Source organism: Helobdella robusta (genome assembly GCF_000326865.2).
Source record: "Helobdella robusta unplaced genomic scaffold HELROscaffold_8, whole genome shotgun sequence".
NCBI classification, from domain to species: Eukaryota; Metazoa; Annelida; class Clitellata; order Rhynchobdellida; family Glossiphoniidae; genus Helobdella; species Helobdella robusta.
This window is the reverse complement of record NW_008705459.1, coordinates 2,164,819-2,190,880: the sequence shown is the minus strand read 5'-3', so window position 1 is coordinate 2,190,880 and position 26,062 is coordinate 2,164,819. Positions and strand designations below refer to the sequence as shown.

At 32.8% G+C, this 26,062-nt stretch overlaps 2 protein-coding genes across 2 annotated transcripts in view; one reads left to right on the top strand and one right to left on the bottom strand.

Moving 5' to 3' along the window:
• The window catches only part of HELRODRAFT_165532 (hypothetical protein), a gene marked incomplete at both ends in the record, with an annotated part of 3,636 nt that extends 2,082 nt beyond the window's left edge, over window positions 1–1,554 (bottom strand). The window contains one exon of the mRNA XM_009032091.1: window positions 638–1,554. Coding sequence (XP_009030339.1) covers window positions 638–1,554 — 917 coding nt within the window. The remainder of the gene's footprint in view (window positions 1–637) is intronic.
• Window positions 1,555–5,637: 4,083 nt separating this feature from the next.
• HELRODRAFT_70084 (hypothetical protein) overlaps window positions 5,638–26,062 on the top strand; it is a gene marked incomplete at both ends in the record, with an annotated part of 23,453 nt that continues 3,028 nt past the window's right edge. The window contains 12 exons of the mRNA XM_009031846.1: window positions 5,638–5,678; window positions 7,328–7,409; window positions 10,201–10,228; window positions 10,798–10,907; window positions 15,733–15,808; window positions 18,638–18,711; window positions 19,084–19,195; window positions 23,391–23,472; window positions 23,967–24,062; window positions 24,390–24,523; window positions 24,873–24,949; window positions 25,431–25,559. Coding sequence (XP_009030094.1) covers window positions 5,638–5,678; window positions 7,328–7,409; window positions 10,201–10,228; window positions 10,798–10,907; window positions 15,733–15,808; window positions 18,638–18,711; window positions 19,084–19,195; window positions 23,391–23,472; window positions 23,967–24,062; window positions 24,390–24,523; window positions 24,873–24,949; window positions 25,431–25,559 — 1,041 coding nt within the window. The remainder of the gene's footprint in view (window positions 5,679–7,327; window positions 7,410–10,200; window positions 10,229–10,797; window positions 10,908–15,732; window positions 15,809–18,637; window positions 18,712–19,083; window positions 19,196–23,390; window positions 23,473–23,966; window positions 24,063–24,389; window positions 24,524–24,872; window positions 24,950–25,430; window positions 25,560–26,062) is intronic.

Here is a 26,062-nt window from a genome sequence, read left to right as displayed (position 1 = left end):
GTTTCATTTCTCTAACTGCTTTCTCTACTTCCTCCATCGTCACCTTCTCTATAGGTCCGTGTGTGACCGCGGATTCCCATCTCCATCCCACTCATTCTCTTCATTCATCAACCTTTCCATATGAGCTTTCCACACCTGAGCTTTTTCCTCCTCATCTATGCACACCTTGCCAGATCCATCCCAAACACATCCATTCCCTATAACATCTTTCCTATCCCTCATTGACTGCTTTGCTACTTTGAACATTTTCCTCGAACTCACATCAAATTCCATTTCCTTCATTAACCTATCTGATGCTTTCGTCATTGCAGTTGCCACTGCCTGTTTTGCAACCTTCTTAGCCTTCCTATACTCAGACTCCGCTTCCTCCGTCATGTCCCTTCTCCATACCCTAAACCTCTCCTTCTTGACTTTCAAAACCCTTCTTATATCTTCATCCCACCACCACGTCTCACCATGCCTACACTTTCCTTTCGTCCATCCACATACTTTATCTGCCGTAGCCAACACACAGTCCCTGTATCTCTCCCAAACATCTCCATCCTTACCACTCTCCCAATTTTCAGCCACCTTCACTTCAAATGCCTTCCTCACCTCTGCATCCTGCAACTTCCATGTCTTTCTCTTTTCCACAAACTTATCCTTCTTCCTCCTCCCCATTTCTTTTGATGTCACATCCATCACAACCATACTATGCTGCAACATACCAGGTATCGCCTTCACATTCTTCACATACTTCCTATGTTTGGCCCTTACCAATATATAGTCTATCATCGATCTATGTTCCCCTGACCTATAAGTTATCAATCGCGCTGGTTCCCTTGTGAACCAAGTATTCCCCACCACCATGCTATGTGCATCCGCTAACTCCAACACTCTACGCCCTTCCTCATTCCGTATACCATATCCCCATCCCCCATGTACACCTTCATATCCGTCTGCATCCGCCCCCACATGACCATTCAAATCACCCAACAACACCACAAACTCATTCAACCCCGCTTGCCCGATCTCGTCAGAAACATCATCATAAAACCTATCCTTCTCTTCTTCCTTCCTACTTTGTTGCGGAGCATATCCTGATATCACCCTCACTATTACTTTTCCAAACACCATCACCACCACAATTACCTCATTGCTTCTCCGCCTCACTTCCAACACCTTCTCCACCAACTCTTCTCTTACCATCACACCAACTCCTCCCGTACCATCATCCCCCTTCCACCACAACTTATATCTTCCACCTTTAGCCCCCACAAACCTTGTACCCTCACCCTTCCATCTGATCTCCTGTAATGCAGCCACGTCAACCATTCTCCTCTGCAGCTCCTCCACCACTTCCAAACTTCTTCCTGTCAACGTGCCTACATTCCAGGTACCAAACCTCCAACCCCTTGGTCTACAAGTAGTCCTTCCATCTATAGTGCCTTGCACCGCCACACTATAGAGTGGGGTGCCAGTAGCCAGACCATCCACAGGGCCTTGCACCACAACCCCATGGACTGGGTCTCCGGAGATTCTTCGCACCCTCTTCTGCCGGATACTGAGGGCCATTGTTTTTTCCGTCATCATAAGTATTATTATTTGGCTAATTTTTACACAGGACGCCCTTCCTTACGCAACCACAGTTATAAGCGGTGGGCCTAGCCTTTGATGATCCAACATCACTCACAAGGCAGTGAGGGTCAGTTTAATGTCATAACCAGGACAAGCCATGAACAACATAACAATATTAAATGTTTTAATGATGATTGTATGAATGCCGACAATAATAAATATTTTCAAGGTAGGCTATATTTAGTAACCGGCATAAATACCTAATTGGTGTATTTTTTGTTGAAAGCACGTGCACCGTCAATAATGTGATATATTATTACATATATATTATATATTATTAGTACATATATTATTTTATGTACAGTATTGCGCTTTTCACGCCTGAGTTTATGCGCTTGCTTTTGGAGTTTTGTTTGTCTGTCATGAGTTCGATCATTCATACTTGCACTCATTAAGTTTATGATTACAATGAATTGTGATCATAGTGTGAGGTAATAAATAACGAAACGGCAAGCAGCTTTAATGACAGTGATCGGTGAATTGGAAGAATAAAATAACGAGCATGCATGTTAAAACGCAGAAAAACAGGAACTATTTGTAAAAAGTATGCATAACATGCGATGTCAGCACATACAACAATGAACACAATACATAGAATACGATACGCAAAATACAATGCATACAATACAATACATTATATGCAATACATACAATACAAACATTACAATGCGTACAATACAATACATACAATTTATACAATACAATACATAGAGTAAAATACATTTTCAAACATAAATATAAGGTATTTTTTTATAAAAGGCACGAAGATGAACTAATATTAGCGTAGAGAAATGTTGTGATGGTTGCAGTTGCAGGATGTAACCTGCAGTCGTCGTCATTAACTTAATTGTTGGCGATTAGGTTGAAGATAATCTTTACGTGCAAAATAGATGATGGTTATGCTATAGATGCTAATAAAAACAACTACAATATTGGTAATAAAATTTATAATAATAATATTATTATTATTATATTTTTAGTAGTAATAATAAATAAAGGTATATACCAAAGCACTCTAACGTAATAAACTATCGTAATGTTTTTTAAAAATGATAGCATTAGATAAAAGCCACAACTAACATGCAAATTATAAATTGCTTTCGTAATTATCGGAAAACAGTTCGCTTAAATGCTGACATTAAGGCACTTGATGGAGATAAGTTGAGAAGATTACATTAAATTACATCACATTACTTCGCCAATTTTAAGAATTTCACTTTATTACATTCAATTACACTAAATTTTATACACGTTACATTAGGTTTTATTTATTTATTGAATTAAACAGAAAGAAAGAAAAACAAAAAATATTTAAAAGTAAAATAAAAATAAAGAAATGAATAAAAAAAATAAAATAACATTAACAAAATAAAAATTATAACCATATAAACTAAAATTATAATAAATCCATTATAATGAACATATAACTTAATATATATATATATACTTATATATGTAATATATATATATATATATGTATATATATATATATATATATATATATTTGGCATTTTGACATTTTTTATTTCATCAAATCAAAACAAAGAAATCAGAGAAATGATATCAATGAAAAGAAATGATCTGGAAATCGAAAAGAAAATAAGGTTTTCTTGTAATGATTACCAGTGACAATTGTAAAAATGAGAGCATATTATATATATATATATATATATATATATGTATATATATATTATTGGTAAACCATTACCCGCGTTAGGCCAGACGTACGTTTCGTTTCTCACGAGACTCGTCAGTAGCCTGCCGAATAAGGCTTAAGATCTTAAGATAGCACAACTCAATTATTGTAACCAAGTGAGGTACATATATATATATATATATATATATATATATATATATATATATATATAGTTTAGATGAATTAAATGATATATTAGCCTTTCACAAAGCATATTCCAATGACAGGAGTACTGAAATTAAACATCAGGCGGGAAAGCATCCAAACTTTTTTTTAAATCATTAACGTCCCTTGCATTCACTACATTATTAGGCAATGTATTCCATAGATGCACAAAACGACAAGAAAAATTTATATTTCCGAATGTTTTTGTTGAATGACTGCGTCCTTAACATGTTGCTTTTGGTTTTTGAGTCCCCGTGTCTTGACAAGTTTGGGAGACTGGGATCAGAATTTCGTAGCCCTTTTCTGTACTTTTTCAATGTCATTCAAGACCTTCATTCTTCAAGGCCACCAAACACTGACAGCATACTCTGTGTGAGAACGAACTAGTGTTGTATGTAACTGTAAAAAAAAACAAATTTAGTTATATTATGGAAATTTCTAGAAATTATTCCCAAAATATTAAATTATTTATTATTAGCTGAATAGATATGATTTGTAAAAGTTACATTTTCATCAAATAATACTCCGAGATCTTTAACTTCATGGCCAAAAAATAAATTATGACCATTTAATTTAAAATGAAAATGACTTACTCAATCACTCCCGTAATTTAAATTAACACATTTACTCTCATTCTTACTCAATTTTTATTTGACATACCTTTCATACAATAAATCTTACGTCGCTGATGATGACATTGAACGTTGAAACATTAATGGCAATACTAATAACGAGGGAATTATGATGTGCTGATAACATTGATGGTGACTGTAATGGTGCTGTTTACATTAAATTGCGTTACATTACATTACGCACCTTTTGATACATTACGCTGCATTACATTTTATTACATTGCGCTGTAATATAAAATTTGTATTGCAAAATATTGAACTGCAATATTAAATTTTAGACATGACATTGCATTACAAAAATATAATTTATGTCACGTAATATCATATTTTATTTCAAAACAATGTTACATTTCATTGGATTTTATTACTTAACTTTATATTGCATTAACTTACATTAATTTACATTACATTACTTTACATCCTATTGCATTACATGACTTCAAATTATATACACTTATCAATACAGTACTATATGGTTCTTTTTTTATATTACATTACAATTATATCACATCACATTACAATTTCTTCACATTATATTACAATTATTTTACATTCACATTACATTACGATTACTTCACATTACATTACAATTACTCCACATTACATTATTGTTTTTTTTAACATTACATTACAATTACTTTACATTAAACTACAATCACCACGTTACATTACGATTACTTCACCTTACATTACACATTACATTTACTCTACGTTACATTACAATTAGTTCACATTGCATTACAATTACTTCATATTACATTACAATTGCTGCACATTACACTAAAATTGCTTCACGTTACATTACAATTACTTCACGTTACATTAGTTCACATTGCATTACAATTACTTCATATTACATTACAATTGCTGCACATTACACTAAAATTGCTTCACGTTACATTACAATTACTTCACGTTACATTACAATTACTCCACATTACCTTACAGTTACTAAACATTACATTATAATTAGTACACGTTACATTACAATTATTTCACATTACATTTTAATTCCATCACATTACATTACATTACATTCTCATTACATTACAGTCTTCTCATTGTTCTTGGAGTTATCGTTGGAGCTATTCTACAGTAAGTCATCATGATAATGTGATGCTGGTAATGTAATGATAATATTAAGGATGATAATGTTGACTAAGACGACTATATAATTAATGTCTGTATGATGACTATACGGTAATGGGATTTGGTGATTTTGACGTGATAAGGTTTATAATGATTATATTGTTGATGGTGATGATGATGATGATGATGATGTTGATAATGATATAAGTGATGATATTGACGATGTTGGATTTGATAATGATTACGTTGATGATGGTATGGTGTTGGTAATGATGTTAATTATAATGTTGATCATGATGGCGATGTGGCGTTACTTATACTGGTGATGATGATAATAATATCACAAAAAATATGCTCAACTACTGCATTTTGTTGCTTCAATAAAACCATTTGTTTCATTTTTATAGCGTTGCCAATGTAGACCATTCGAGTTTTTACTACATTCATCCAGATACCTTCTTTCTATTTCTCCTTCCGCCGTTAGTTTTTTATGTATATTTATATGTTTGTATATCTTTGTTTGTATATGTATGTTTGCATGTTTGTTTGTATCGGTATGTATGTTTGTTTGTGTTGACGTGTTTGTATGTTTGTGTTTGTTTGATGTGTGTTTGCTTGTTCGTTAGTTTTTATTTGTATGTTTGTATTGTATGTGTATGTTTGTTTGTTTGTATGTTTGTATATGTATGTTTTTATGTTTGCCTGTTTGTTTTTATTTTATCTGTATGTTATGTTTTGTTTGTATGTTTGTGTTTGTTTGTTTGCTCGTTTTGGTCTGTATAATTTGTTTGTGTTCCTGGCTACTTAATAACCATTATCTGTAATATTATTATTTCACTGGTGATATAATCATGTGATATAGTCTGATGATATAATCATTTTTCCACTCCTTCGAATTGACATGCAAAACAACATTCTCATTCAAGACATGGCATATACATGGTATCCTTAACTTACGTTATATTAACTTGAAATTTGTTTTGCAACTTGAGAGGGCCTGCATTTTCTTTAGTAATAATTGTTTTATTCTTCGCTATCTTCCTCTTCATTATTTTCCGCCTTCTCTTACTCTTCTTCGTTATCACCCTTTTATCATCTTATTGGCATTATCGTTATCATTATCATCTTCATTCTGATTAGTACTATCTCATCGTTAGTATCGTAATAATCTTATTTATCGTCATCGTCATATTAGTTATTACATTTCTCGTTACAATCATCTGTCCACAATTATAACAATCCTCCCTCAGTTGAGTTGCACCTCCCTCCATCCATAAAAATCCATCCACCAACCAACCTGTTATTGTGGAGCATTTGCAAGAAACGAGCAGTTATACATAGAAAGCAATTAGGAGCACAAATGATAATTAGGAACATGAAATTTGAACGCCTCGCCAGAAATATGAACATTGTTTTAATTACGTTTTCTAAGCTGGAATAAATTGTTATAACATCACTATGATGAGGCTGCTGTTGTAGCGATTAAAAAGAATAAAATGAAATTGCACATTCATGATCTTGGTGAAAAACCGGATCTCTAATTGCAGCCAGGGCAAAAGTGACGTAAAAGTAACATTATAACCATTACAACACAATTAAGTTAACAATACCATTGCAATAACAAAAACAAGATCTTCGCCAAAATAACACTAATATATAACATCGTACAAAAATGTAAAAGCACAACTACATATATATCGACTTACTGAAAACAATAAAACCAAGTAGCGAAAATATCGTCAACATTAACATTAAAGACATTACACCTCTATGTACCTCATAAGAACGCCACACATATCACAGAAAATACCATCATTTCCCAACAACAACACCCTCAGTTGTCCTCTACAACACTACGACCACAACGAAACAACAACACAACGACCCCAACAAAACAACACACCATTGCAACTACAGTAAATTACATCACAATAAAGGCATTAACACTTCATAGCTTATACTGAATGCCTCAAACTTTATTAATAACGCTATTATGATAGTGTTATGATAACAAAGCACTATCATTAAGATTTGAAACATATCAACTAAAACAATATCATTGCATCAACATCAACACACCACATCATCAACGTCATCATCGGCCTCATCGTTCTCATCATCCCGACAGATGCATCTTGGAAGCAGCTTATGGTCTCCACGATCCTGTCTTTTTTGAAAACCTTGGAACTATCTTGTTCTATGCCATCTTTGTTAGTCGGTGTCTGTTTGTCTTGTGGTGTGCCTGTGTGTGTTGTGTGTGTGCGTGTGCGTGCATGTTTGTGTGTGTGTGTATGTGTGAGTAATGGGTTTTTTGTATAGAGGGGTAATATTTAATTTTAATTAAGTTTAATCAATATATAAATCAATTTAAATAAAAGAAAAATAAATTGATGTTTCTACATAAAAGAAAGTTATATAAAAGTAAAATTAACGTTGCGAGTATAACCGATGTCTGCCTATTATTCAATATGTTCGCGTATCACCTTTTATAGCACACACGCGCGCATGCTTGTTGCAAAATACGAGTTATGTTTACCGATATGCAACGAAGAGCATTTGTCAAACAGTTTAAAAATACAAGGGAATCTCGGAAATAATTTTCTCTTCGTTATAGGAAAAAAAAAATTCTTTTTACCTGAGTTGGTAGGAAGAAGAATTTTGTGGGTGCTGAAGGAACACGTAAGTTTCGAATAATCTGGAATGAAGCTCAGGTTGTTGAAACTTTGAATGATGTGATGGTGTGGTTTAATCCTTCTTGATTGATTTCAATTCTTGTCAGTGAACGAGATGGCTTCATTTACGTATTTGAAGTTTCAAAAATTTGACCCGAAAATAAATTAAATTATATTTCCATTCTAATTATGTTTCTATTTAAATTCATCATTTTTACTTGCTCATAAACGTCATAAACTAAACAGTTTTACATTTTACATTTGAATTTACATAAAACTTACTGCGTACTTTTTCATTGATAGTAACAATAATGTTTAAAACCGGTTTCAATAAATCCCGATCAAAATAGGAAACATTTTTTCTTGTTTGATTTTAAATTCGATCGTTACTTTGCTGTTTGTATATAGATGCGTTTGTATTTGTTCTTACACGTGTGCTCTAACGTATGTGTTTGAGTTTATACATGTGTGTTTATATGTGTGTGTATGGTGTGTTTGTGTGTGTGTGATGTTTCTTGTGTTACATGAACTGAATGGCTTTTTTATGTTATCTCAACGTCATCTAAGTGTTTTCTGTTGCGAAGCTTTCCTGCATGTTTGTGGGTTCTTCTGCTTTTGCCAACAATGTTGAATATGTTGCTGAAGGTGTTGAGGTTGTTGAACTTTTATATTTGCATCTGATAGTTTTTGATGTTTGCCATCATTTTGAGATGAAGCGAACATAATCTCCATAGTTTAACCAAAAAACCAATTTAATTTGAACGTACAATCATTTTGTTTTTGTTCCTAAGGAGTTGTACAGAATTCGAGGCTACTTTAATTTACATTAAGCAAAAAACCATTTGTTGACTAATTTATTCGAAAATTTGCTTATTAACAATAAAATAATTATTAAGTTTAATTATTAAAATGGAAAATATCTAATAAAATCAAATCTAATCAGCTCAGTTTTAAAAAATAAAAAAAAATGAAATAAGAAAAAGAAAAATGGAAGAAAGAAAAATAAAAAAAGCGATGTATTTAAGTTTTTAATTAAATTGGTCCCCTCAAATCAATAAATTTGATGAGTGACCTCTTCTGGCTAGTGAGGGAGAATTGTGCTTGCCTCGTTCGTTACCTCTTTAGCCCCTATTAAACCTCATGTATATTCTTGGTGTTGGCGTATGTGCTCTCTCAATCAACTCTGACCTAACGGCCATCAATTTCCATACCAGTTGCATACCCTTTGGCATTCACAGCATTATCAATATATTTAAAATAGACAAAAGCAAATTCGCGTGATCTTCCATTATAATGGTCATATATTATTTGAACGTCAATCGGGCCATATTTTTTGAATATTTCACGAATCGTTCGTTCAACTGTATACAAACTCATCCCAAAGACACCTAAGCATTTGTTTCTTTTAGGATTCTCCCTATCTCCAATGCGTCTTCGTTTTAACGGAGGTGATCTATTGGGTGACCTTCTGTTGTATCTTGAAATTGAATACTTCTTTCTCATATCATAAGATCGAGACCTGATAACTATTCTGATAACTACGACTCTTCGATCTTGATGAAGAATGTTTTTTTTAGAATGCTTTCGTTTGCTTGGGGTTTTTGATCTAGATTCAGAAACACTGAATCTCTTTCTTTTCACTGGTGTGGAAGACATGGATTTTGAACTAGACGCTGATTTGTCCTAGAAAAAGTTTTTATCAGACTCTTCGTGATCGCTCATAGTGAATCCAAAGTTTGAACTAGTAAAAATAATTCTTTTAGCAAAAATGAAAAATTGACAGTTTACAAGGTGCCACTTGGTTTTTATAAAAGTTTTCTAATGAGGTTAATGAAAAATTGTTGAATTGTTTTCAACGAAAAGTTAGTAAATTACCGAATGCCTGACTTCATTTATTCCAACATTTCAGGTACGAAACGGCAACTTTCCTTATCATTTTCTTTGCCTCACTCTCTTTTTTCCAACCTTTTCATCATTTTTTTTTCAATCTCTAATAAAAATTTAAACTTCAAGAAAAAAGGAATCGTAAGGCATTAAATTTATTTAAAAATTATATGCGGGTATATAAATTGAGTATTAATGTCATACATAAATTGTTGGAAATCAGTGAGTTTGTATGCGTTTGCATTTGTGTAGTATGTGTGTGTGTGGTGTGTGTGTGTGTGTAAGTGTGTGTTGTGTGTGTGTCAGCGTGGGTGCATGGGTTGTGGGTAGGCTTGTTTCAATCGATAGTTCATGCATATGTAATCGCACTACGTTTGTCTATACGATGTAAGATATTATTGCACTTAATTTACATTCTTAATATTATTTTTTTAATTTTTACCAGGGAACCCTGATCAATTGCTTCATTATTGGTTTGTATGTGTGTTTGCTTTTGTATGTGTGTCTTTTTATTTGTGATTGCAGATTTATGATTTTTTGTATGTGGGGCTCTGACTGTGTTGGTATGTTTGACATTGGGTTTATTGGATGTGTGTGTTTATATTGTGTGCATATTCCACATGAGTCTATGTATATATCTACGTTTCAGTCTGTACTTATATATGTGAATGTTTTTTGGAAGGTTTTTAATATACGTTTGTACACGCACACAAACGCGTATATTACAAATATGCGCACAGACCTACACAAACACTCACCCATACAAACAAACACACAAGTCAGGTATGGTATGGTTTAGCTGCTAGCAAACAATGTTAACATCACAACCATGTAATAACAACATCACATCACATTATACCACATTATTGCTATACCACGTTAATTAACATCACAATGAACAATCAACAAACGCTTTAATATACACACGCATACACACACTGTACATACACAGATTCTGCATTGTTGAGCCAATCACACACAGACACTCACACACACACAGACAAACATTTTCACATACAAACACACACACACACACACACAGGTCCTGTTTTGTTCTGTCTGGCATACATCGGAGCAATGGGAACTTTCAGTATATCACTGATCGAATGTCTCGTCTTTTCATCACTCATCGTTGCTGTAGATCCTGTTGCCGTGAGTTTCTATGAGTTGATCGTTATGTTGTTGCTGTGGTGGTAATGAATTGGTCGTGTCGGTGTGTTGATTATGTGTCGATTGTGATACTGATGTCATAGGTGTAACGCGAAGAAATGTAATGTGTAAAAATGGTTGACGAGTAGACTAAAAATACCATGTCTCGCCTCATGCGTCGTTGTTTCGCGATGATCTGGTTCGAATACTATCTTTGTGAAACTCCAAAATCATCATACACCTCGATGCGGTGTCTTTATACATGTCGTGTGGTGTTGAAGTTGCAGTATTTGTGCCGTGAGAGTTTTGTTGCAACCAGGTATAAACGATTTGAACAGCTCCGCGTTTGTCAGAGTTGCATAGTAAATAACAATAAAAATGGCGATGAGGATGATGATGATAATATGATGATTGAGATCATAATAGTGGTTGTAACGATGGTGCTTACAAATTGCGTTGCTAGTAGGTAAATCAGTAAGTCACCTGCATCAGAACTGGGAATGTAGTAGTACCAGTCGTTTACACAACATCGTGCTAATGTTTACGACGTTCTTTCAAAAAAAATTTTTATTCTCTTATCTAGATTGCATTATGTGACGTGAAGTTGTTTGTTTTGGTTGGAAGTAAATGCAGAAAAACAATAAAATATAATGGTTTAAAAATGTAAGAGGCAGCAAACAAATTTCAAGAAGCAAAACACTTGTATGGTTATATATATGTGCGTTGAGGAATATGTAAAAAGAAAGATCGGCGTATCAGTAAATCATGCGGCTATGTGGCTGATTATTTTTCAGCAGCAGGTGTATGTACCGGTTGGTTTTGCTCATTAATGCGAAAAATGTAAAAACGAACTTTAAAAATTATTCTAAAATAATTAAAAATTTATTTTTGAACATTTCAAATCAATCTTCCGTTACGAACTTTCAACAGTTATCGGGCACTGAATTTTTATTTTGCCCCAACACAATGGCGCGTTAACAATTGAACTTTGGTTGTTGATAATTCTGACAATGTGCTGGTATGGTCATATACACTCAAACACACACTCACACACACACGCACAAATGTATTTAATAATTAATTTTTCTGTTCAGAAAATAAATAAAAACAGGCATGGCCATATTACTCAAGATACAGCACGTCATCAACAACAATACGATCTTCACTGACGTCATCAACAACAATATCGTTTAGCGACATCATCACCATCGCCAACATTTTATCTATTTATTGTGTACAGTTATCTCCTCGTCTACACTCTTACATACTGCATTATCAATATTGTTATCATCATCATTATAGTTATCATCATCGTTGTAGTTATCATCATCGTTGTAGTTATCATCATCGTTGTAGTTATCATCATCGTTGTAGTTATCATCATCATTTTAGTTATCATCATTGTTGTTATTGTTATTTATTAACGTCATCGTCTATAAAAATTTACTTTCGTGACTTTATTAAATCACTTCATAGTCTGCACTGCATCGCATATATCAACTGATCTGAATAGAAACCACTTGGTAGAAATGTACATTACTCAAATGCTCATCTTATTTTACCCTATAATATATTATATTCTATAATATATTATCAATGTAATACTTAGGCTTCTAGTTATTAAAATGGCATTATGGGCATAAACTTAAATTTCACATTATACTAAGAGATGAGATTTATTTGTTTAATATAACATCATAATTCGATAAAATATCTTAAAATTGTATACGTACATGTTCTGCATCATTGAAACACGTCGGTTACATAAAACTCTTTGAAAGCCTCCAACAACAAACAACTTAAAAACATACATACTTACATTCCTACTCTATTACATTTTCACGAATCACCTAAACTCACAAACGACAACGCCTACAGATATTACATTTATTTATGTGTACGCATTTTGTACAGATTTCTTTGCATAATGTAATATACATTAATTAAGAGGCACTGTTTACACTTTACACACATACTGAAGCTTACGTTAGTAATTAATACATACATATGTACAGACACAAGTTAGCTTATTAATGCTGACTTGTTGACTCAAAACCTGAACTGATAATAAGTGGTCTCCTTTGACAAACAGTTGGCTGGGTAAGATTGAATGAAATCTGAACTAATATGATTGATTTCACGAATGTTTGTGTGCAGTAAGTAGTGTGTGTGTATATGTATGTCAAGAAACTTTTGGAAGATTAAAGTTGATTTTGTTAAGGTACATAAAATCATTATGCGTAACCAAAAAAGGAAAAAATTAGCTTTTGTCTAATATGAATTAAAACGTTATTAATTTAACAATGAATCAGTTGTTAAATTGGAGATCCGTTTTAAGTGTTTGATGCATATAACCTAACCATAACCCAAAATTTTAACTTCATTGTAACGAGTGGTGTGTTTTTGTTTATTTGCTTTGTTTTGTTCATATATTCATCCATAACAAGCTTAGAATGTTTATGATACATGAAATGACATTTAAACTTAAATAGGATCAAGTTTCCTGCCAAAATGTTGCGATGAATATAGAATTTAAAATGCTGTTCATGAAATAAATTATTCATTTTTTCACTTTTAAACAAAGATAAGATACAAATTTAGAAGGAAATATACATTAAGAATAGATGAATGAAAAAATAATGACTTTATCCATTAATTATGTTTAAAATTTGTTTTATAACAAAATTTTTTTTATTTTTAAGAGTATAAGGAACAACCAGATTGTTTGAAATTCTAAATTTTATTAAGAATTTTAATTTTTTAATTGAAATCATTTTGGCTGTTATAAATATTCCCAATTTTCAATTTAAAGGATGGCGTTGTTGGATGGGTTGTTACTACAATTGTCTTAATTGTGTGTGATCATATAGTTACGACGATTTAAATGCTAATTAAAGATCTGACGATCCAACACGTTTTCAAGCATGTTTTCAATCACTTCAGAAAATTCATCATCTCTAGCCACGAATTTTGTAATAGCGTATTTTTATTGCTTGAAACACTTGTTTGCAATTTAAAATAATAATTTATCCAACCACTGTTTTTTTTCCAATATTTCTTGTTTGATATTTGGCAGAAAAATTATACATAGGTTCAATCGATTGTGCACAAGTGAATATTTAGATTGTTGGGCTAGGATGTTAATTACTTTTTGTGAAAACTGGAAAGTGATCAAATATTTTTTAGACTAATGCCTTTGCAAGCACATGTTTAGTTCAGTAAACAATGTTTAAGTATGTTGTCAACACTCAGTTGTTTGCAGTAAATTTAGTGGGACCAGTAATTAATTAACGTTCATCGTTGTGCAGATCAATGGTTTGTTGTATATAACGTTATTTTGCTATGTTCCCGGCTCAACTATATAATTATTTATTTTATTCACTCGTGTCACAACATCATCGATTGGTTGACTCACAGAACAATTTTCCTGAATATCAAAAAGGTCAATCGATAGTCACCTTGTCAACAATTTTTTTGGGATTTTGCTGTGTTGATGATATCAACAAAAGATATTCCATATGCCATATTCGTGCGAAAACTTGTGTCATGTGCATTTTTGAAGATCCCCACCACATCTTCTATCCATGCAATCTTTACTGGTGGCGCTAACCATACCACTGATCGTAACTACTTCAAGTTTAAAAATTAATAGATCAATAAATTCGCTCAATTCACCCATATCATTTTCCTGTCTTCTAACATAAAAAGGCAAATTAATTTTTTATTGATATCTTCATTAATTTTTTAGTTTTCTTCTGGTTGTGGGGGGAATTTTTTTTTTCTATTTAAAATCACGGAAGTTGACTAATACTGATCAAAATCATTTTCCAACATGCCTAATATCGTACCTATAATGTCCAACACTCTTCACCTTTAATATTACCACGTTTTTCACGTTGTACATTTTTTACTTTTTTTTCATTTCATTTAACAGAAATTTTTAACAGTTCAGCGTCAATGCTGCTGCATCATATTCCTACGTGCACCCTCTCTTTGTGTACTATGACGTCTCTTCTGTAGGTGATCGTTGCAGCCACGCCGTGTTATGTGTTTACTTCCGCCGAACCATCTGTGTAAATTTTCACATCAAATTTCACTGCTTTTTAAAAGCATTCTGTGCGGCTTTATTCTGATCTTCAACTGGATCTTTCTTTTGATTCTTTGCTTTTATTATTTTGATTGTTTCTTTCCTCAAGGGTACTCCACTCCTTTGCATGTCAGAATAGTTGATATTCCTCAATCTGTTTTTAACTGGTGTGTAGCATATTGAACGCCTATCTTTTTTTTACCATTGTTTGTACCACGTTTTCTGCCATTTTTGTTGTCTTCTGCTTTTTTGCTCTGAGCCGACCTAATTTGATGTCTTCATGCTCCAATTGGGTTTCTAATAACATTGCTTCTCTTGGCGAGTTACTCACCACTCCGGATACAATGCGAGCTGCCTTTAACTGTTGTGTTGACGATGAGGAGAAGAAGGAGATCGATAATGTGGTAAAAATGGTGGAGTCAAAAAAAATGATTTATACAAATTTTTTCGTCTAAACTAGCATTAATGTGTACAACGATTGTTTACTGATGAAAGTTTTTACAATATTAATATATTAATTAGTAATATTAATAACGTTTTAATTCATATTATTTTTTAACTATTTTTTTTATTCTTCTTTTCATAATAATATTTATACAATAATAATAATAATATAATAATAATAATAGCCATATAATAATAATATTTGATTGATTAATTGATAATGATAGTGAATAAAATAATACTAATCATCATCGTCGTCGTCATCTTGATCATCTCACCTGTACCACACCTGACCAGGTGTTGGCGATATTTCAAGAGGTTGGAGTCAACAGTGTTCTATACTTTCTTGTCTTTGGCGAATCTTTACTCAATGGTACGTGTTGTGTTTTTATGTGTGTGCATATGTTTTTGTATGGATGTGTGTTGGTGAATGTTTGTGTTTGTATGTTTGTTCATAGGCGTGTGTGTTCTTGTGTGGTTGTGTTTTGGCGTGCGTGGGTTTGTTTGTATGTTAAGGTGTGTGTGTTTTTGTATGCTTTTAAGTGTGTTTGTGTACGGTTGTTTTTTATGTATTTCATGTGAATATGTATTTCTGTTTCATGAAATTGTTATTTTTATTTCATGTTTGTGTTTATGTTTGTTTATTTGCTTACCTAAGTGTAATTTTGTTTGGTTAAACAATGTTTATTCTCTACATCGATGATATCTTCATCATAATCATGACATATCGCCATCGTCACCATCATCACCATCTTCATCACCAATGCACGGATGATCACATACAGACATTTTTCATTCACTATCACTTCATCATCACCACCACCTTCACCATCATCATCGTCTTCATCATCGTGACCTCATTAATTTATTTATTCTCATTCAACGCTGTTTGATCTTTGCATTCATTATTTGGTCTGTTGTCGCATTGAGTATGTATCATCACCGATTTGGGATATCAAACATTAATTAAGAAATAATATCATAATAATTATTGTTATTAATTATTATTATTATTAATGTTTTTTCATTATAATTATTTCAACTTTTGTATAGCGCTTTTTACAAAGAGTTTCTGAATGGTATTCGCGGAATTCAATTTCTTGCTCAAATACACAATCCACTTCTATCGCATGTGTTGATGTCATCCATTATAATTGTTTATAATATAACTAATTGGTAATAATAATAAAAATATAGTTGTTTTTTTTATTATGATTGATATTGTTGTTGTTGTTATTATTATATTCATATTATAATATATTTGGAATATTCGCAAATGAAAATAGTTCAGTGACTGGAGAGTAGAGACACGTTAATAGGAATAAAATCTATCGCAGACATCAGTACACAACGAACTCATAGTGTATGCTGAAGTTCACAATTAACTCTCCTTATGCTCATGTATGTAAATGCATAATTCATTCATTCATTCATTCACTGTTCGTTCGTGCCCCCCCCCCCCGTTGAAAACTATTTGAATAAAAAATGAATTATATATATATATATGTATGTATGTATGTATTATATATATACAATTATTTATAAAGATCACTGCGTTTTCGGCATTATTCAACTTGTAGTTGAGTTTCTAAATTTTTCTAACGAGACTTTTATGAAGTTTATTAAGGTAAAATAAAAACATTTAATATATAAAAAAAGTCAGGAAAATATAGAATGCAGAAATAAACAGAATATAGAAAAATTGAGAAACTCAGCTACAAGTTAGTTGAATAATGCCAAAAACCCGTGATCTTTATAAATAATTGTATTTATGATTATTATATATATATATATAAGTACGTTTTGTATGTATGTTTTGTATGTATGTATATATATATATGTGTGTGCGTGCGTGTGTGTGCGCGCGCGTGTGTGTGACTGTATGCAAGTATTTATGAGTGTGGTGTGTGTTTGTTGTGTAGACTGTGTGTAGTGTGTGTGTGTGTGTGGTGTTTTTGTATCAGTGCGTATGTATGTATGTGTGTAATAATGTATCAAATTTATATATGTTAACCAAATTGTATGATGTGTAAATATCTATAAGTAAATTTAATGGTTTTTGTTTAGCTTCCGATTCAAAAATGCAGCTATCTTTGTATCTATCTTTGAATGCAGTAATTTATGAAATCTACCGAATTTCTAGTGTTAGATAATTTTATTAAAGCTGTTATTCATTTAAACGTTGGGTTTCATCTCGTTTGATCTTTTCTTTAAACCTGCCTATCTGTTAATTTGTTTTCATGTTCGTTTGTTTCTTTATATGTTTGTTTGTTTATTCGTTTTTTTTGTTTTTTTTACTCTGTTGGTTTTTAATCTGATTTATTTTGCTTTTTGTCTTTGTTCGTTTTTGCCTTTTGGGAGAATTTTTTTGCATTGTTCGCACTTCTGTTGGATCACGTTGAATTTTTGATGGCACAGCACAACCCGATGAATAATTGAAAATTTTGTATAACACTATCATTGTCGTCATCATCGTGATCACCATCTTCTCATCATCATCAACCTCATCATTAGAGGCGTTCGTTCAAAGGTAGGTAATAAATATATGCGTTAAGGATGGAAGTAGGTATGCTTCCGATATATGAGCAGGATGACGTCAGCTGTTTGTCCAGGCAGCCATCATGTTTCGTGCAATTAATCAATCAGTTCATATTTCAAGTAGGATGTAAGAGCTGATAATTTAAGTTGAAGACACGCACATGGTGTGTGTGTGTGTCACTAAACAAATAAACACACACACAACTACTGCCGAAACTCGTTAGAAAATATAATTCATGGTATTTGTTTGCCTCTCTTTAATTCGCACCTCATTCGTAAATATCAGTGTGAGAAAAAACCTGCAAAAAGAATGAATGTATTAGTAGACGAATAGTTGGATGAATGATTGAATGAACGCATGAATGAATGAATGAATGAATGAATGAATGAATGAATGAATGAATGAATGAATGAATGAAAGAATGAATGAATAAATGAATGAATGAAAGAATGTATAAATAAATGGGTGAATGAACGATTTAATGAATATTCATTCATTCGTTATGTATCAGATTTCTTCAATAACAAAATGGATTGAATTATTTTCAATTGATTGCACCATCGAAATGAATTATGTTCACCGGATAAATTTTGTAACACTTCAATTCGTTATTCGTTCATATGACGTGAATCGTTATTTCATTTAAACACTAACTGAAACCAGATGCTGTCACTGTAGTCCTCTACAACACAATTACCACATTGAGCTTGATGGGCGGGGATATTCCCGTTTCCGAAGTTGGTTATCAATCAGTTAATCAATCAATCAATCAATCAATCAATCAATCAATCAATCAATCAATCAATCAAATCAATCAGTCAGTCAATCAATCAATCAAGCAATCATTTAAAGCTATCTTGAATAATCAATCTTATGGCTTATCATTCAGTTTCATTGACCATTTTATTTTTAACACTTTCTCCTCCTCACCAGTTAATCAATCAGGTTTTTAGTTGTCATTTGTATTACTTCGTCATCAATTACTAAACTGCCACTTAATGATCACGCACAGCCACAGAAAAGCGCGCACGCACACACACAACCACACATACACAACCACAAACACGCACACACACACAACCACACACACACACAACCTCATTTTTTAGATCGGTATGGCAATAGCAGCTTTCTTCGTCGTCAGTCTTGGCGGTTTGACCATCGGCTTGATATTTGGCCTGCTCAGTGCCCTCATTACAAGACTTATGATGCACATCAGAGGTTCGTTCATCGCTTACTACATTTATGTTTATATTTTCATTAATTTTTATATTTTTTTTATGTCCTAAATAATTTAGCGTTAAATTTATAATTTATTACTTTTTTTTATGTGTTTGTGAATTTAAATTTTATGTTTTACCATTTGAACAGTTCATTCCACTATTTTGAAAATATGATATTTTGTTTAGGATGTTGATCTATGAAATATAGGTACATTAAAAATCAAATTATTGTTTGTTTTGTGGTTGTGGTCCTTTTATACAAGTTCGTTTTTTTACTTTACCATTATTTTTTGTAAGTTTTGTTGTTGTTGCACATGATAATCCATGGACATATGTGAGTATCCTCACTGAGTCTCCCAGCGTTTTATTCGTTCAATGATCATACATGCAATGTGTTTTTATCGTTATTTTAACCTAGAATAATTATGCTTCTTCTTCTTTTTCTTCTTCTCTTCGATAAATCACATCCTTCACTTTTTTCACCTTCAACATTCATTTATTTAAGTTGAAATTTTTATTTTTATTACTTTTTGTTATCATAAAAAATGACATACATTCATAAAAAATAACGATAACATTAGGTTTGATTATATTTAACGAATTAACGAATAAAAGAGAATGTTGTAAATTATTTTAGGTTTAATTATATTTATTTTATCACCGAATAAAAAAGAATATTGGAAACTTCTAAAAATACTTGAAACCTAGTAACACGCACCGCGCAAAAACGCCGACTATGCTTTCCACTTATTTAATCGATAATTTCATTGCAGACGGGCATTTACTTCATCTTCCATGAGCTGCTTCATTCATTTCTGACATTTTTTGCTCGGATACTTTACTCTTCCTTGCTTCTACCATCTATTTTTCCACCGCTATGATCTGTCTACAATTATAACAAACGTGTTTTTAAGCACATTCCATTCGCGATTTTCATGTCTTCTAATAAGTATTTTTTTTGACTCGTTCTTATTTTTAGGAGGAATATTTTTCGTAAATAATGGTATATTTTTCATTACGCATGTGCAGCTCTGAATGTTTTTATGTTTTGAAACTTGATCAGCGACGTGGTTATTGCATTTTTTTATTGAATGTTACAGCTTTTTAGCTATTGCGCGTGCATAATTTTACGACACTACATAACATAATTGAAATTCTAACAAGCGATGTGACAATGACTCAAATTATTGCATGCAGACGCCCAAAATGGATATTTCTCTCCTCGGGGTCAAGATTAAATTCAACAAAATCGCGACATGAAATTTTTTTAATCTGTCACAGACCCCCAAAACAGATACATTTATTCAATTTGATTAAAAAATACTATAAATAATTATTAAAAATAAAAAATAATATGCAATAAGCAAAAAAATCGTCAACTTTTTCTTTAAAAAAATCCAACCTCCCACACAAAAAATTGCTGACTCAAATGTGGAAGCGAACATCTGAAGAATGACTTGACCCCTGTTTTTTCAATTTTTCATCATCCAGAGGTTTGAGATGTTGTTGTTGATGATAGCTTAAGTTATTTTGTTATTTGTAGATTGTTTTGAAGTTTACCGCAACGAAGAGGTCGCCACTGGCGTAGAAATTTATTAAGTTCAAAAAAACACCTATTTAATTTTACTTTAATTTTTTTCACAAATTTATGCTAACGCAGATAATATTTATTTTATTAAAATATTAAAAAATTGAATACATTTTTTAGTGTTTTACGTTTCATGATTTTTGTTAAATAATATTTTGTTATTTAAATTTCTGAAAGCAATGTTAACTGTTATACATTAACGTCAATCATACAATCTCACTGCATTCCTGTAACTGGTGTTGATTCGATGGCGATGCCACATGCAGATGATGACGACAACGATAATTATAACAAGAGCAATTGGCACAACTACCAAGATTAACAACGAGTTGTTTGGTGGTTCGTAGCAGAAATCCACACTAAACAGATCTTTTGATTTGTGCCAGAGCGGATCAGAACACAGCATTCCATCTTGCTGGAAAACAGCTGCTTGCGATGCCACCCACTCATGCAGCCAGGAATGTTGGCACGTGCACGACCACGGATTGTTTTGCAGACTTATAAACTCCGATGATATTTTTGTGTTTTTGAGTTCTTTTGGTAATGTTGAAAGGCTGTTGTTGCTCAGCTTCACACCTTTCTTAATGTTTATTAACTGAAGCCACAACTCGTACGAAATTTCTTCAATTCTGTTATCGCTAAAATCTAAAAATTGAGTCTTGTTAAGTACTGCTTTGTTTACAGTGAGATGAGAGATCATATTTTTACTAAATATTAAGTCATATTTCAATTCGGACTGATAAAATGCCGTATGCGGAATGAGTGGAGGAAGTTCATCTGGCAGATTTTGATATCCGACATTTGAGCAATTGACAACGAGTGAATTTGTGTGCGGTTTCTCGTAACAGGTGCAGTTTTTTGGACACATGTGTGTGATTTTACATATCATCGCATCCATTGGGAAAGAAATCATTCTTTGATAAAAATTTGAGCAAATTTTATTTGACAAGAAATCATTCGATGGAACGGTTTCACGTACAGCTCTTACGAAACTGTAATCTGTGCAGTCGCATCTTAGCGTTAAGATATTTCCTTCCAAGTTTGGAATAGAATCATATTTGCACAAAATTTGGTTGATATCATTGGCCCAAAATTTGAATATATCGTTCAGATGCTTTATATCGTTTTTTCTGATGTTCACGTAGTTTTTATATTTGTTGTTGCAATCAAATGAAAAATTTAAACTGTTCGTAAATTGTGTTATCTGATTCCTCCGAACATCTATCGTGGTTCCATTACTACTCTTCAACATCATCGGCCATGGTTCGAGACTTGTTAACCGGTTGTTTGATAACTGTATATATTTTAAAGAGTTGAATATTTTTTCATTCAAAAATACGTCGTTATCGATTGTATGAATAAGGTTGTTTGAAAGTTTCAAGTAATAAATGTTCTCCAGCCCTTCAAACATAACTCGTTTCAGATGTTCTATCATATTGTAACTCATATCTAAAATTCGCAGGTTACTGAAATGTTTGAAGCAGTTCTTTGGAACGTCAGTAATATTATTAGCACTCACATCTAATTCTTTCAAGAAGGTCATGTTGCAGATCGTCGGCCAGATGATGTTGAAATCTGAGCTGTTTATTTTCAGTTTATCGAACGGAGTTGATTCGTTCATCATGAAAATCTTCAGAGATTCATCATCGTCTAAATCCCAACAAATAACTCTTGAGCTATTGTAACTACAATCCCCAAAAGTGCTGTTAAGTTCCAATTTTAGCAGAAAAACTAAAATTATCCCAATGTTCGTGTTTTTGTTCATTCTGTGTTTTGTAATGTAGTACATATTTTCCAACTGTATAAAAACTTTAATTAAGAATTCTAATAACTGTATATCGCTCTGAGCTGACACAAAGCAAAGTTCTGCCTGGTTCTAATTTGTTTTATTTATGCATTCATTGTAGCTTCATTGTTATGAATAGCAAAACAACAGCTCTCCAATAAATTTTACGAAATCTTTAAATAAAACAACGCAACGTAATTTTGAGATGAAAATGTTGATTTAATTTTAGCACATTCATTTTTTAATTATTTGGTTTTAGAAGTAATAAAAAATGCATTTGTTTTTCAAAATCATACAAGCGAATAGATATTTTATCTCATATTTTCATTTAAACAAATTGCTGATGAGACATACGATAAATAAAGTACTAAAATGTTTTTTCAACATCATTCATTCTGCACAAAATTAATACCATAATTTTTACCGCTATGTTAAATTCACTTTTAGATCAAAAGGATTCAAAGCATTTTTTGTCTGTATCGATCGTTTGCAAATATCTCAACTACTCTGCACACATTTAGTTTTTAATTTGAGCAGTCGATCAAATGTTTTTGAACGCCAGACCAAACAACCTGACAATTATCTATTTAACCAACTTTTTCAGCAGACCACTTGTAATTTAGTTTATTCACGAACATTTATTTCAATCAATTTAAAATTATTATTTGTATCTGATGATTTGTTTAGCGCCTATTATGAAAAACCTCGGAGGAGCAATAATTAACCTATTCATCACCACTCTAGCCACAAACTCCCTCTCAATCAAAACAACAATTCGTCCATGCAACAAACCAGCCAATCAATCATTAATTTGAACAGTTGTTGAACCACTTGCAATCCTGTCAATGGCCTACGCGTCCTACCTCATGGCTGAGTTGTTTCATTTCTCGGGCATCATCAGGTATTTTGTATCGTGTTGTACGTTATTATTACCACCATTATGATCGTTGTCACCATCATCTTCATTGTCACCATCGCTTCCAATTCTGATCATCATCATTTTTGTTCGTCATCATTGTTGTCATCAATCTCATTACTATCAAAATTTTTCTCGGTTAGTTACCTCTTTTAATTTATTGATTTTAGTTGCCACTTTGTCGTTTGATTTTACATTATTCAAATTTTTTAAATCGCACTCCAATCATCACAGTCTTTACACTTGTCATCACTACACTTTCGTCACCAAGTTATCACCAACATTTTCACCATCACATGATAATTATATGACTCTCACCACATCAACAACACATTACCATCTCATCATCACAATCATCGTCATCATTCATTCTCATCAGAGGATCATCATATTATCATCATCACATGATTACCACATCATCATCTTCATCTCCACCACGATCACATGATCACCACACTACGATTACATGATCACATCAGCATGATAGGATGTGGATTGATGCAGATGCAATTCGCCTTCCACAACATCTCCAACAACTCCTCAGTCACCATCAAGTACTTCAGCAAAATGCTTAGGTGCTTTTTTATCGATATTTTAAACGATGTTTGTCATTATTATTTTATTTTTAAATTTTCATTATTATTATTATTATTATTATTATTATTATATTATAAATGTTATTGTTAAATAATGATGGATAGATATTTATTTGCACTGGAACGAGTTCACTGCAAGTTCAACATCGTCGTCACTTCTTTCATAAGCTACTTCATCATTTTCATCACAGCTGTCATTACATTTATCATCATTTCACATCATCATCCTCTCATCATCATCTTCTCATCATCATCTTCTCATCATCATCCTCACCAATCATCTTCACTTCATCACCGCCTCATCAGCAATGCGTGCGACTGCATCATCTTCATGTTCCTTGGCATCTCTCTGATCAGAGATAATCATCAGTGGCATCTTGGATTTGTCCTCTGGTCTGTAGTGCTTTGTCTTGCCGTTAGATTTATCGGTTGGTTGGTTGGTTGGTTGTTTTGGTTGTTTAGTTAGATGATTGGTTGACTGGCTGGCTGGTTGGTTGGTTGGTTGGTTGGTTGGTTGGTTGGTTGGTTGGTTGGTTGGCTGGTTGGCTGGTGGACTGGGTGGCTAGTCGGTCGGTTTATTGAGTTATCGGCTAGTTGCTAATCTTCCACATGACGCGTTCAATACCGGGCAGGATGTTTTTTGTTGAATGATTTGTGTTGGTTGTTTACATTTAATTATTTTTAATTTATGAGTAATTTATGCATAATTTGGGTTTGGCTCGTTCATGCAAATTTTTGATTAATTGATTGGCCGATTAATTTATTGATTGATTCTTAACCGTTGAGCAGTTACTTATGGGCTGACTTTCCTCGTCAACAAAACCAACCGATCAAGATGCATTGGAAACAGGGAACAGTTCATCATGGTTTGTTTCTTCATTTAACTTCATCATGCTTGATCCCAATTCATTAAAAACCGGGGGTACATTTTTAAATTCCGACCGTACTCGTTGCCGACGTCTGTTGATCTCAAATACATTTAATTAATCCTGAATACATTTCTACTCAGTTTCGCATACACCCGAATCTTGGTTGGATTTTCCGTTATTTTATTTATATATCCTTAAGAATGAATAGCGTAATGAGTTGTTGGGTGAGGGTATATGTTAAGGGGGATGGTACAATCTAAGAATAAACAATACAATCAATCAACCATTCGTTGACAGAATCATGCCTTATTTAGTGAACAGTTTAATTGAAGATCAACTCGTCAGCCAAGCATTCAAACGACCATCCACTCAATCATCCAATCATCAAAACAAACAACTATGCAATCATCCAAACAAACAACCAATCAATCAATTAATCAGCCAATCAACCAACCAACCATCCATCCAATCTAAACAGGCTTACGGAGGGCTGAGGGGCGCAGTTGCCTTCTGCTTGGTGGTCCTCCTGCAAAACGAGCACACGAGGCACAAGGAACTCTTTGTCACTGCTACTCTATCCGTTATTTTATTCACTGTCTTTGTTCAGGTGATAATGATGATGATAGTGATGATGATTGTGATTCTGATTCTGATGGTGACGGCGATGGTTGTGATGCTGATGTTAATTATAATGATGTTAATGATAATGGTGTCGAATGTGTGTTGTTGATTATGATGATGGTGATGATTAGAAAGCGTAGTGGTGATGATGATGACGACGACGATGATGATTGTGTGGATGTGATGATGACGACGACGATGATGATGATTGTGTGGATGTGATGATGACGACGACGATGATGATGATTGTGTGGATGTGATGATGACGACGACGATCATGATGATGGTGATTGTGCGGATTTAATGATGATGACGACGATGATGCTGATGACGATTGTGTGGATTTGATGATGATAGAAGAAAAAGAATATGATGATAATATTAAAATGAATATGATATTGATAGTGATATGAGGATAAGAAAAGTGTTGTTAATGAAATGGTGATGATGATTATGATGGGAATGATGATGAAGAAATTGGTGATAAGT